At 43.7% G+C, this 14,092-nt stretch overlaps 1 protein-coding gene across 9 annotated transcripts in view; it reads left to right on the top strand.

Annotated features, from left to right (window-relative positions):
- Positions 1-1,844: 1,844 nt before the first annotated feature.
- NPNT (nephronectin) overlaps positions 1,845-14,092 on the top strand; it is an 82,226-nt gene continuing 69,978 nt past the window's right edge. For 8 of the 9 annotated variants that reach the window (XM_049630963.1, XM_049630967.1, XM_049630966.1 and 5 more), the window contains exons 1-2: positions 1,845-2,016; positions 4,224-4,324. In XM_049630963.1, coding sequence (XP_049486920.1) covers positions 1,946-2,016; positions 4,224-4,324 — 172 coding nt within the window. In that variant the 5' untranslated portion in view covers positions 1,845-1,945. Of the gene's footprint in view, positions 2,017-4,223; positions 4,325-14,092 lie in introns of those variants that run through there. The other variant, XM_049630969.1, reaches the window with a different exon arrangement.

Consider the following 14,092-nt stretch of genomic DNA (forward strand, 5'->3'; position numbering starts at 1 on the left):
ACCAATAAACAAAGAAAACGGCTAAGAAGTAGCCTGGAACCGAGCCTACATTACACTTACAAAAATTTGATTTTCTGCAGAAAAAATATTTTGACTCCTACATTTTTGGACTTCATTAGAAAGATCTGAAATAGATGACACCAAGCTGTTTGCCTAAAATAATGTCCCAAGACTGAATTGGCATGGATATTTCCTGAGATTAAAATAGAAACTTGTTTTGCTAACAGAAAACAACTTGGAAATCAAAGAGTCGTTTAAGTTGAGACCGTTATTTTTCCTTTTCTTGCATAAAATTCCTGTTTTTATACACACTAAGAAATCAGGATAGTGAGCTCACACTGCCACAGAACTTTCCATTAAAAAACTGAAGTTGGAGAAACCTCAAAAAGAAAATAAAGGTAGAAAAATGTTTGTAATATAACAAATTCATTCAACAAACATTTATGAGCACCTAGTACGTGCCAGGCACTGTTCTGGGCACTAAAGAAGAAACTTTCCCTTGAAGAGTTTGCATTCTACCAGAAAGACAGACATACAAACAAGAAATAAATTATACAGGACACCGGAAGGTGAGTGCTATGGAGAAAAGAACAAGGTAGAACAAATCATGGGGCATCCTGAGGGGGCCGATTTGCAGCTGTAAATTAGCAAATTTAAAGGCTGAATTCCTTCAAGAGGTAACTTTTAATCAAAGCCTGAAGTGAGAAAGTGAACCATGTAGATATCCAGGCAAAGTATCTGCCAGTCAATGGCCCAAAGGCAGGGGCACGCCTGAGGTGTGCGAGGAACACATGGAAGTCATGGGCTAGGGAAAGAGAGAGAATAGGAGATTAGGCCTGAGAGGTATGAGAGATGGAGTCATTGGGGCAGGGTTTGAGAAGAGGGATGACTCAAAGGATATATGTTTTTACGTGCATTTTACAATGATCGTTGTGTGTTTTCATTTGAACAGTCTTTTAGTACATTATTTTTTACTCTGCAACAGCAGAACAAAGATTGTTTAAAATGGTTTCTAAATGATCTCCCCATGATCAGGCACCACAGGCTGCTAAGTAGTAACAGCCCTCCCTCTATGGCCTGCACGTGCCCCTGGAAGGGCAGCCTTTGCTATCGTTCTAACGTGCTCGAAGTTGAGCTGGCAAAGATAGAAAACAGCCTGCACGTTTCTTCTGCAAAACTCGACTGGAGAGCCAAACATTTCTTTCGGTTGGTTACAAAATAAAAAAATATGCCTTTGCCAACTCTGCGGGAGAAGCAAACTCCCGGAGTTTGCCTTTGCTAATTTGTCCAAGTCGTGCAGTCGTGCTGTGGTTTCACTCACTGCAGACACTGCTCAGCTCCAGCCCCACAAACGTCTCCTGTCTTGGGCTTCTCCGCCCCCGGCGGAAGCTGCTGCTAGCCCCTGCGGTCACCACCTGTTCAGGCGGAACCCGCGAAGCGCGCACCTTCGCCCCGGGTCCTTTCCCTCCCCGGCTCACCCTTCCCTGCGGAGCGCCCTGCGTTCCCTCGCCCAGGCCGGGCTTGCAACTTTCCTCGCAGCCTGGCGCCTGCCCCACTTGGCTGGCCCTCAACAGACGCTGCTTCCCTCAGCGCTCCAGCTCCCGAGCTTTCCGCGGAGGGGCCAAGCGCCCACACCCCCGGCCCCGGCCTGGGAGGGCGGTGAGGCGGGCGCACGCGCCCACCCCCACCCCCTGCGCCCCTCCCCGCGGGCGGCGCAGCTCCCCCTGCAGCACCTCCCCTCGCGGGGAGGGTGCCAGAGGGGGCTCCGGGCGCCGCGTCGCAGACCTGCTCCGGCTGCTCGCCGCGCAGCTCTCTTCCGACAGCTGCAGCAGTCGCCGCGGCGCCCGCAGCTCCTCCCTGGAGCCGAGGGGACGAGCGCGCCTCTCCTCCGCTCCCAGCACCCCCAACCTGTTCCCCGCGCGCAGCGGTGCATTCGCCGCCCGACATGGATTTCCTCCTGGCTCTGGTGCTCGGCTCCTCGCTCTACCTGCAGGCGGCTGCCGAGTTCGACGTGAGGTGGGTTGGGCCCCGGGGCGCCCTCTTCTCCTCCTTCCAGAGCTAATTCCGCGGGCGCGGTGCTTGGGGCTCCCTCTCCCCGCCCGGCTGCGAGGTCAGAGAGGAGTCTACCCCGCCAGAAGTTGGGCCACCGCACGGCGTCGGCAGGAGGAGAGCCGTCGAACCGCTCTCCAGACCGGTGGCTGCTCGAGGCTGGCGAGGGCGACCCCTTCGAGTCCTGGAACCCAGCCGCGGCTCCCAGCTCCCGGATCGGGAATCAGGGCTAGGGAAGGAGGAAGGCTGGAGCCCGGCCCCGGGGCTCGGAGGGCGCCGGCTAGCTCCTAAGCCGAGGTGATGCGCAGGACACCTTTGGTCAGGAAACTCTGGCTCGTGATTTAGATTTCCCCACGGCCCTTCCGCGGGGAAACTTCCAGATGCCCGGGCCAGATCCCGGCCTGAAGCTGTCAGAGCCGCTCACACAAAGGGTAGGGGCGAGGAAGCGATTGGGCTTCCAGGGAGGACCCGTTTGCCTCCGCACTTGGTTTGCTTGCGGGAGGAGGACTCGAAATAAGGACTGAAAGGAGGGGAGCGCTACGTGTGTGTTTGTGTATGTGTACGCACGCACACACCGCTCACGAGACCTCGGGCGAGCCGGGCTGCAGCGTGCTCTGACAGGTTCCAACAACCCCCGGCTCCGTCGCCGCTGTCACTCAGCCTCTCCCCTGGCGGCGGCGCGCGGCGCTCTCTCCCCGCCGCGGGATCCGCTCTGGCGGGTGTGTGTGTTTGTGTCTGTTGGTCAGGAGGGCGTGCTTGGTTATCCCACCTCCTTGCAATTGTAGACCAGACCCGCTCCGAACGCCGAGCGCTGCGGCCGGTGCACAAACCAGGCTGGAGCAGCCGGGAGAGATTTTAACCTGGGTCACACCGCCATCCAGTCTTCCTCTTTCAGAGACCCCCCCGCCCTAACCCCTCCAGGTAGCCTTCTGAGCAGCCCCAAAGACAGCCGCACCTGTTTTCCTTGTAATCTTTGAACGAATCAATTCCACGATTGATTGGCTTTCTTGTACCTGGAGGGGAACAGGAACCGAGGAGAACCAGTGGAGCGCTTAGAAGAGCTACCGCTTGTTTACCACCTGGTTGGAGGAAATAGAAAGTTCGAGGTTATTTTGTGCTTTGTGCTCGCGGGCATAAGGGGAGATAAAAGAAACGGGAATTGAAAAGATTAGGAGTGTTTAAGAAAATGTGGGTAGCGGCCAGAGGCTGTTTTATTTTATTAAAGCAATTCTTTGCCCACGTGTTGTGCATTTCTAGCACGCACACATTTGCAATAAGAAATACATCACATGGTATTGCGTTAAGATTTTTAAGGTAGCTTTAAGTTTAAAACAGCCAATTAAAATATTGAGCCTGTGGGAGTAAAAAGTCAGGTGGGAATCTAAAAGAAACGATTTACCAAATAAGGTGTCAAAGTGGAACCTGGTGGATAAATTGGTATCCTTGAAATTGAATACTTTTAGTCCTTATTTACATTAATGAGGAAGATAACAGGGATTGTTGATGCAGGAAAGTTTCAAACCACAGGGACACTTGAGATGTTAGCTACACTTTAAACTCTTCCAGGTTTTATTTAGACTTCTTTTTCTAATACTTCTTTATTTTCTGGGAACATTTTCTGCCAAAGAGTCCTATCTCGAAAAGAGATCTGTTTCATTTGATTTTGAGGACTCCCATCTTTCTGCCCCTTCCCACATCTTCTCCTTTCCAAGGCAGAAAATGTAAGGCAGATTTTTTTTTTCTTTCTGCTTTGACATGTCATATTATTTAATACTTTTCAGTTTATGATAAATCAGTCAAAACTGGTTTTCCCCCAAGTAACAGGTGTGGGTCTTTGAGGAATCTGTTTTATTTCAAGCTTCAGAAACCACCCTGTGAGTGTCAGCCTTGAGAATTCTTGGTTTTAGCTGATGCTATTTCCATATTACAAAGGATCTTCCCCTCCTTTTCACCGTGCTCCTGTGTGTAGTACATATGTTTAACTGTCTGAAATTTGGAACTAGATCACAGCAGAACTATTTTCCTGAGTTTTATCCTTAAATTTCTGCCAGCAGGAAAGAGTTCATAGTAGATTGTTGGGTGTGATTTAAATTCTTTTTTAAAAGTAGTACCAGAGGAAATAATTTTTAATTTCAAAAGTATCTTTATTTATTTTGAATCTTTTTGTTTGGTAGGTGGCCCAGGCAAATAGTGTCATCCATTGGCCTGTGTCGTTATGGTGGGAGGATTGACTGCTGCTGGGGCTGGGCCCGCCGGTCCTGGGGACAGTGTCAGCGTGAGTATCCTCTCTGGGAACTTCAGCTCCCTATGGGGTGCGGCTTTCCACCATTATTCATGGCTTCACTCTGCACATCAGTGGGCTCATTACTGAGCAAGACTTGGTGGTGTGGTTCTGACACGGGAGTTTTCAGTTCCTGACTCCTTATTTTGCCTCTTTCAACCGGAGCCAGCTGTACGTAGCAAGGGGCCAGCTTTGTCAGTCACAGAAGAGCCACGTATGATGCTTTAGCATTTGTCCCCAATATCCCCAGCTCCTGTTTTCTCATCAGGCTTTTTCTTTTCTGTGCTCCAGACTCTGAGATGGAGGTAAGATAATGAGTCTAGACTGTATTTACACTAAACAGTCTCTGAACCTTATAGCACTAATATAATCCTACCATACCTGTTGTGGAAGGTAGCCTATTTGTAAAGCCTTTTTTTTTTTTTTTTGAAGTGAGATTGTATTGACTATTCTAAATAGACCACCCACTGTAATCAAATAACACCTCTGAAATAGCATAGTTTTTATTTTCTGTAAGTAATCAACATCATGGAATAAGTGCCACATCAGAGTACTGATTTTTTACCTTTTCCATGGATATTTTAATAGTAGAAATTAGAACCACATCATGGAAGTTTGAGAAATTGGTTCCCAGCAACTGTATTGGGATCTCAAAATTGTATTCTATTCCCCTACAAGAAACTCAGCAAATGATCAAGTAAATTTCTGGGCCTCTGTCATGTCTGGTGGGATGATGGGAACACAGTTGGATTCCTCATATCCCAGTGCTCACGAGAAAGGAGCTTAGAGGAATAGAGAAGTGAAGTGAGGAAGGCTGGAGCCAGACAGGGCAGAGCCCTACAGATGTGTTGGCCGTGGGAGGAATAAATTTAAATTCAGGGAAGCTAGGAGTTCCCACAGCTATGTCCATCTTTGAGAATTGTGCATGATATCTGCCCTTAACTTTGCGAAGAAGGAGGGAGAATAATATTAACAGGTTGACATCTCTGGTTGGAGATGGAAAGGTAAAAGGGGACTAAGGTTTTTCTGTTACCTGCAAGGCACTGGGCTAGACTTTTTGCACTGTTGGGCCATTTCGTCTTTTAATTAAGGGAGATGATGGTAACTCCAGTTTCCAGTAAACAAAAGAACTAGGCAAAGCTGCTGTGCCTGACAGGTTAGTTCTTTTTAAGTTTTTAAACATTTATTCATTTTTGAGAGACAGAGCATGAGCGGGTTTGGGTGGGGGGGGGGGGTGGAATGCAGAGAGAGAGGGAGACACAGAATCTGAAGCAGGCTTCAGCCCTGAGCTGTCAGCACAGAGCCCGACATGGGGCTTGAACTCATGAACAGCGAGATCATGCATGACCTGAGCTGAAGTCGGATGCTTAACTGACTGAGCCACCCAGGCGCCTCTCCACTGATTAGTTGTTTTTAAGGGAAGATGGTCAAAAAGAAGAATGGTGCCTGGTGGAATAGTCTTCTGCCCATTATACCACAGTGTCAAGAAGCATTTGCACAGCTGGAGGCCACAGGTGTGGAAATTGAAGAGCAATCCGCTTTTGATAATCAAAGCGTGAAGAGAGGATGGGCTCAACACACATACCACACCGTCCCCAAATAAAAAACATGAGTAGTTTCTTTGCGGGAATGGAGGTAATTTCCCCCTTTGCTGCCTTAATTGTCAGGATTATTAAAGTGCTTTGGGGTGTGCAGGGTCTCCCAGCCCGACGGAGGACAAGGCCGTTCTGGCAGAGTGCCCCGAGCAAAGTGGAGCGCACTGTCCCTGCAGACAGAGTGCCAGAGTGGACGGCCGGCAGAGGCGGAGGAGTCCATGTGCACTCTGCCAGATGTGCTAAAAGAATTCCAAGGAGAAAATTCCTCTGTGTCTTAGAGGTTCATCAACCGTGGAGTTCCCCGGAAAGAGCTTCTAAGAGCTGTTTTGCCTTCTTACGTGTAGTTACGTTTTCTCTAGTATACACCAGCTTGGTGATTCTGAATTTAAATGAACGTAAAGACCTTGCACAGTTTCGGTGGCATTACCGAATTTAAACATCCAACATCCGAGGAAGTTCCTAGCAGAGTATTTTTCCCAGCAGAAATGAGCCACCATTTTATTATTTTCTATACCGTCGTTTTGTTTCTAACAGAGTGTAAAGTGGTGAAGTGTAGCATTTGATAGTATTTATCTTTCTTCCTATTCCTTGAGAATCTGCGGAAGCTGCTACAATGACATGAGTCAATTATTGAAATGATAATGTTATAAAAATGTATAGATCCTGCACAAATCACAGCTTACCTTACCTGAGAATTGGTGGAAGTTTGAGAGGCAGCATAATGGAGGGGAACATGGACTCTGGAGCTAGACTGCCTGGGTTTAAATTTCAGTTCCACTGCTTATTAGCTGTGTGACCTTGAGCAAGTGATTCGACCTCTCTGTGTTTGAGTACAACACCTCATAGGACCATACCTGAGGTGTAAATGAGTTATTTGTAAAGCACATAAAACAATTCCTGGCACAGAGTAAATAGTATGTGTGTGTTTGATGATGTGGGATGGGACACACCCATGCTATCAGATTCTTTGTTTTCTAGGCATGATAAATGTATTTTTGCATTTATACTGCCAAAATTTAAAAAATGATTCTAAGATTCTCAGTGATACAATAAAATAAAAAGCCTTTAAATTAAAAAGGGCCAGATGGATCTTTACCATTGATATTATAGATGGCAAACTTGTAAAAAAAACAAAAACAAAAAAAAAAAAAACAACAAAAAAACAAATTCAAAGATGGATGTTTCCTTGTGTAAGTTTTGTTTTTGCAGAATCCCAGATGGTCCAAATGTCTCTTGTCAGCTTAGAGTTCCCCCCATCTTTGTTTTGCTATAAACAGGTGGAGGAATGTGGGGGCCAGAGGTCAGCTCAAAGTAGGAAGAAGAGCACCAAAGAGAGGCTTGCTGGGGACAAACAGAAAGCTCCCGATTAGTTTTTAAAGGAAACTTTTAATTTAAAAAAATTAAATGTTTTTGTCACTACATTTATTCAAGGAAAAAAATGCCTTGCTGTTCTTTAAACACTTACACTTGTAGGTAATGGATTACCTACAAAACTTCCAGAGAGCTTCTGGGAAATTTACTGTGAAAAATGTTTTTGCCTTTCTGATCCTTCGATAATTTTAGAGTTCTTACCCATGAGGACCGTTCTCCTTTCCTTATCCAAGGTCCCCTGGTTCTTGTGTTTCTGAATGATTCAGTTAGGAATTTTCCTTCAAATTAGCACAGCAAAGCAAAAGGAAACTATTCTTACCTAGACACAGAACCTCCAGATTTATCCCTTAGAAGATGTGTGGAAGTGGGGGGAAGCCATGCCCTCATTATGTTTCTTATCAGCTCTCACGGTCTAGTTCGGTGACCCTTTGGTGTTTAATCCACTTGGTTGAGCATATGTAAGCCATTTTGACTCTATTCATGTGAGTCAAATATATGTATTTACATAGAACATGCTGCTTTTCATGTTCACTTGCTACTTTCCTTTATATGGGCTTGTTTGGAGAGGCCAGTTGACTTTGCAGGGTGCTAGTGTTGCTCAGCCTCTGCTCCAGGTCACGGTGTCTAGCCACCAAGCCCCCATCAGGCAGACTTCTCATCCTTCCCGCAGGGACTGAGGAAGAACGATGCTACCCAGACAGGCAGAGGAGCTGTCTTCCTGCTTCCTGCCCGTGCCACCTGACATTCTATCCCAACGTTCCTGCCTGGCTGTGGAAAGTAAGACCTGGTCCAGAAACAGGCAGATTGTGTTTTCATAGTCCTTTGAGAGGGCATACCCTTCTCTCTATCCTTTGATTCTTTGTTTTATATTCTTTTAAAGAAGTTTTTATTTAACCTCCAGTTAGTTAACATACAGTGTAATATTTCAGGCGTACAATATAGTGATTCAACACTTCCATACAGTACCTGGTGCTCATCACGACTGGTGCCCTCTTTAATCCCCATCATCTATGTAACCTATCCCTCCACCTACTTCCGTTCTTGACTCTTAAACAGGTATCTACATATTGAGAATTCAAAACTTGACTTCTAATTGTCTTGGGCTTTATCTTCATGGACTGTTGATTGTGACTCTTTATGGTAAAGGGAAATTTTCTTAATCACAACACACTGATAGTTCTATATGTACAGCACACAGCACCTTAATTAGATTTGTCACAAAATACTTGTTTCTTGTTCTGTAATTAATCTATTCCTTCACTTTCCCATCATATTAATGGTATACTTCGTTTTAGTGATTTCAACAATTTCTCCTGACAAGTGGAGATCTCTGTACAAAAGATTTCTCAGGGGCTGTGTATTTTATTTAAAACAACCGCGTATGCTGTGGAACCAGCTCTTAACTGAAAGCACCAGATGGTTTGGGACACCTGAGTGTCTCTGACTTTTATACCTGGTTAGCTAGTTAACTTTTCTCAGCTGCAGTCTTTTTATTTTACAAGTAGATTTCTCAGATGCGTTGCAGCTCTGAACTCCATCTGAGAGCTTCCTTAAGGCAGAAAGAGTGTGGAGGTTAAATATTGCATTTCTACGTGGTTGTCTTTTGGTTTACTTTACTTAGATATTTGGTTGCATACGTAGCTATGACAGTAGTGTTTCCGTCGAAAGCACTCTTTAGAGGTGTGAAGAAAAATCCAAAATACAAGTTCTGTGTTTCGACAAAGATCGTCAGTTTCTGAGTTCTTTGGCGGTCACTGAGCATTTTGTGGTTTCCGAAGGAAATTAACGTGAATTCGGGTGGTTTTGTATCATTTTTCCTTAAAACGAGGCAAAATGCAGATGTTCTGTTATGTTTTTCTGAAGGTTTTTGGAACGATATAAAACCTATACCTAGAGGTTGACTTTATTAGTTCTAAACCTCATTTCTTCCCACCTCCTCCCTGAGGTTAGCAAAGGCTAAAACTGTACAATTGTCCTGGAAAGTGAAACTTTTGAATTCTTATCAATGTTAAATAAATTTATAGGCTAGTGTGACATAGGGACCGAGAAACAGTAATTTATTCTGAAACTATTTTGGAGTTGTCAAATAATTTTGCTGGATAATATATATTACTGGCTAAGGATTGTGGACGACCGGAAAGACTGAAGAGCAAATTGTTAAATTCTTTCTGTACTTCAAATGAAAAGGTTATTAGTTTTAGTAGAGATTTTGATTTAGTCAGTGAAACATTTAGATTTCATATTTCATTTGTTATTTGTATCTAGGTTCAGAAATTTGAAATGGAACGTGATTTATTGATTTTTGCTCCCTATACTGGTTTCCTGTCCTCAGTCACACAATTATATAGATTACACCTTTCTTTGATTATTGAGATTTTGAAAATTTTTCTTTGAAATAATCAAGAGTAAATGAGAAATACTGGAATTGGCTTTGAAGGTCACACATAGTGCTCCCCCAAAGAGAGGTTATTCCTAGTGAGTGCCTTTCCATGTTTACTCAACAGCGCTAGCAACCTCCATTGAATGTGAGAGATAAACCTTTTTATGCTCATACAGTCATATGTGCAAGAGAAACTAGGAGTCTCAGGTGGGAGCTGTGTTGAAGATGGCCGGCAGGTCCTGGGTCCAGTTTAATGGAGCTGGGCACACTTCACTATTTTAAAGTTGTTAGCTTCCTCCTCTATTTTGGGGGTTGGGTATGCAGATTTTTGGTTCTTTGCTTTTGGGTTTTTTTGGGTTTTTTTGTTTTGTTTTGTTTTGTTTTGTTTTTGTGGCAGGAGTAAAAGCAATTCAGTGGGCAATCTTATAACTACTTTTCAGCACGAAACCCGCATCTCCAAATCCTCAGGAAGTGGAGTTTTTAAGATTATTCAACTACCACTTTCCGTGAAAAGGTTATTTAAGAAAACCATGTACTTTGAGTAACTTCAAGTGGTCTTGGAATGCAGATTCCAGACTAAAATCAGTGTTGAAGAAGTTTGACCTTTTCAAACAGGTAGTTTTTGAGTATGTGGAGTCTTGAAAGTTAAGTTTCCCAGAAATGACTTTGTTTCTTCATTCTCTTCTGATCTTTATATAATACTTTTAAGATCTACTGATTCCCTAAGATCCCTTCATAGAGTTAATCTGGAAAGGCCTTAACCTTTATGGATTGGAAATGTTAGTGCTTCACAAGCTGGGACGTCAGGCCACGTAAAGGGAAGCACTCTCGTCGCTGCACAGTCAGCTGCTACATGTGCTGCTTCAGAGTGCATGTACACGTCCACACTGGTACCAAGGACGCACTTCTGGCCCCAGAAACAACACTGTGTTTCTGCTTGAGAACTTTTGGATAAGCTTTGAAAAATACAGGTGTGTTTTTCCTCCCTCATTCCCTGTTACAGCAAATGTAATAGCATTTTTGAAGGGTGCATTTTATCTGTAGAATTCAGGTTATATGCATTTTGAGTCCTTTGAATCAACTGAATGCTTTTAAAGCGATAATCCAGTGATGTTGAGGGAGTCCATGCAGCATCCCTTGGTGAGTAATGGAAGATATCTATCATAGGGGCTGGGCCTTCATCATGCTGAAGATGAAAGGGAGGGAGAGGAAGGTTCTGATAGCCTAATCCTCATTACTCCCCCTTCCTTCCTCACCACCACACATAGATATTGTCACCCCTTTCCCACCAGTTTGATGCAGGTTAAAATGTTTTCCCCATCAATCTTCTAAAAATATTTATTTTGTCAGAGAAAATGCACTTATTTTTTTTCATATATCCCTCCTCAAGAGCAATGAATATTATCAGCTTTTTGTGTACCTTTCAGAAAGAATTTACATACTTATGGACAAATTCCTATATCTTCTCTACCCCATCTCTTTTGTCCAAATGAAAGGCACACTGTATACATTGTCCTGTACCTTCTTTCCCTTAACAATATATCTTGGAAAGCTTTCTTTATTATCAGTATATGAAGAGCCTGCTCACTTTTTTTTAAAATGGATTTGTAATACTCTATTACATGGCTGTATCATAATTTATTAATCAGAATCTTCTTGATGGACATTTGTGTTGATTCTAATCTTTTACTAATACAAACAATTCTAAAATAAGTAACCTTGAATATACAGTGAAGAAATATTGTTTTGGATGTGTTCTAGTATTTTCTACATATGCGTTCGTAGTTTTGGCTAATTGATCAAAGGTTTCTTACATGGTAGTTAGTAGGTGATGGAAAAGACTGGATTGCACTGCTGACTTAAGGCTTTAGCAATTCCGTATCCAGAACCTGATATGTTGCTTGATTCTAGGATACTCTGATCCCTGCTCTTTCCCTCCAAAACCCCTCTGATAAGTCCGTGAAGGACCCTTTGTCCCTCCTCTTCATCTGTTTCTTCTTGACCAGAGGCAACTGTCTGATATTGTGAGGATGGAGTGAGGTTTGTCCGTTTGCCAGGATTTCCACCAGGATTTAAAAGTGACTTTAAAACCATAGAGGTGTAACTTTTCTATTAGTTATTCTAACCTTTATCTTAATTGTAAACTTAAATCATTTTATTTTAAAAATTAAATGCATGCCTAAGTCAAATATTAAAAGACTCGAAGACAGGGAGAGGGTAGTGAAAGTAAGCCTTTCTAACTTCCTTATTTTTCTGACACCTAGTTCCAACCCCCAGGAACTGTTTCTTAGTGATATTTGCAGAGATTTCTAAGCATTTGCAAAATTATCTTTGTTCATAAATTGATAACACAAAATAGGATTATTCTCTATCTTCTTTTCTCATATATTGCATTTGGAAATCAGTCCTTATCAGTTCATGTAAGCATGACTCATTCTTTTTTTTTTTTTTTTTTATTTTAACGTTTATTTATTTTTGAGACAGAGAGAGACAGAGCATGAACAGGGGAGGGGCAGAGAGAGAGGGAGACACAAAATCTGAAACAGGCTCCAGGCTCTGAGCGGTCAGCACAGAGCCCGACGCGGGGCTCGAACTCACGGACCGCGAGATCGTGACCTGAGCCGAAGTCGGACGCTTAACAGACCAAGCCACCCAGGCGCCCCCATGACTCATTCTTTTAAATGGTTGTACAGTTTACCATTATATGGGTGTACCTAATTAACTTAAAAATCCCTATCTATGCACATTTAGGTGATTTTCAGTATTTTGGTTTTATGAAATGTGTTGCAGTCAGTATCTTTACATATTCATCATCACTGTTACAGTGATAGGGACATCCTACTCTTATGTAAGTACAGTAATTGAAGAACTCTCATTTTACTTTTATAAATTATCTGATAAAAATATGTAACTTAGGGGCGCCTGGGTGGCGCAGTCGGTTAAGCGTCCGACTTCAGCCAGGTCACGATCTCGCGGTCCGTGAGTTCGAGCCCCGCGTCAGGCTCTGGGCTGATGGCTCGGAGCCTGGAGCCTGTTTCCGATTCTGTGTCTCCCTCTCTCTCTGCCCCTCCCCCGTTCATGCTCTGTCTCTCTCTGTCCCAAAAATAAATAAATAAACGTTGAAAAAAAAATTAAAAAAAAAAATAATGTAACTTAAAGGAAATTCAAATTTGCATAATATTACACAGTGGAAACCTTCCTTTTAGCCACTTCTTATTTTTGATTCCTTAGAAGAGAGTTTAAAAATAATAGAATTGGTTTCTTTGTTTCTATTTGTTTATGTTCTACCTTGTTTGGGGAAGGATATGAAGATGGCTTCCAGGAATGCATGCAATAGAAAAACAGAATTAACAAGGGCTAGGGGAAGGAAAAAAAGGATACAGTAAAAGATAAGTTGTTGGGAGGAGAGTTATTATTAAAATATAGATATGTAAGACTTCGGTCCTAAATATGTCTTCTAATTTGGCTCTTAGCTTCCGGTAGCCAAAGGAAAAATAAAAGTGTCATTTTCATACAATTCATGATGTTTGTTATGGGATAGACGAGTTATTTGGGGGAAATTGTGGCTTTTCCCATATGTAAACTTTCATGTGTTCCCTCACAGAGCAGTAGTGAATGGTGGAGTGGAAGGGGCCACAGCAACATTTCTGTCCTGAAGGGAGAGGGAGAGGGAAAGGGAGAGGGGGAGGGGGAGGGAGAGGGGGAGGGGGAGGGAGAGGAGGGAGAGTCTGGCGCAGGGCTTGATCTCAGGAATCTGGAGATCAGGACAGCTGAACTGCTGAAATCAAGAGGTGGAGTCAGACTCTCAACTGACTGATCCACCCGGGTGCACCTGGTGGTGGTTTTACAAACCCATTTCCTAGAAGATCCTCTGATCTAAGATGAGGACTTTAATTTTTTTTTTTAATGTTTTCATTTATTTTTGAAGGAGAGAGAGAGAGAGAGAGAGAGAGAGCATGAGCGGGGGAGGAGCAGAGAGAGAGAGGGAGACACAGAATCCGAAGCAGGCTCCAGGCTTTGAGCTGTCAGCACAGAGCCCTATGCGGGGCTCAAACTCACAAATTGTGAGATCATGACCTGAGCCGAAGTCAGATGCTCAACCGACTGAGCCACTCAGACGCCCGAGAACTTTACTCTAAAAGCGCAGTTCATGGGAAGTTTAAGAAGCATTATCTACATGTTTAGTTTCTGATAGCTCAGTGCAGCCCAGAATAGCGTGATTTGTGAACTCTTTAGGACTTTTAGGACAATTCCAGGTTAGAAAACACAGTTTGAAGTTAGGATCTCTCTGTGTCCTGAAGTTTGCTGTATTATCAAAGTCTATTCCATACTGCTTGCTTGTTTGCTGGCTTGCTCTTTCTCTCCCTGTCCTTCCTTCCTTCCTTCCTTCCTTCCTTCCTTCCTTCCTTCCTTCCT

Source organism: Panthera uncia, chromosome B1, assembly GCF_023721935.1.
Source record: "Panthera uncia isolate 11264 chromosome B1, Puncia_PCG_1.0, whole genome shotgun sequence".
Taxonomy (NCBI): domain Eukaryota; kingdom Metazoa; phylum Chordata; class Mammalia; order Carnivora; family Felidae; genus Panthera; species Panthera uncia.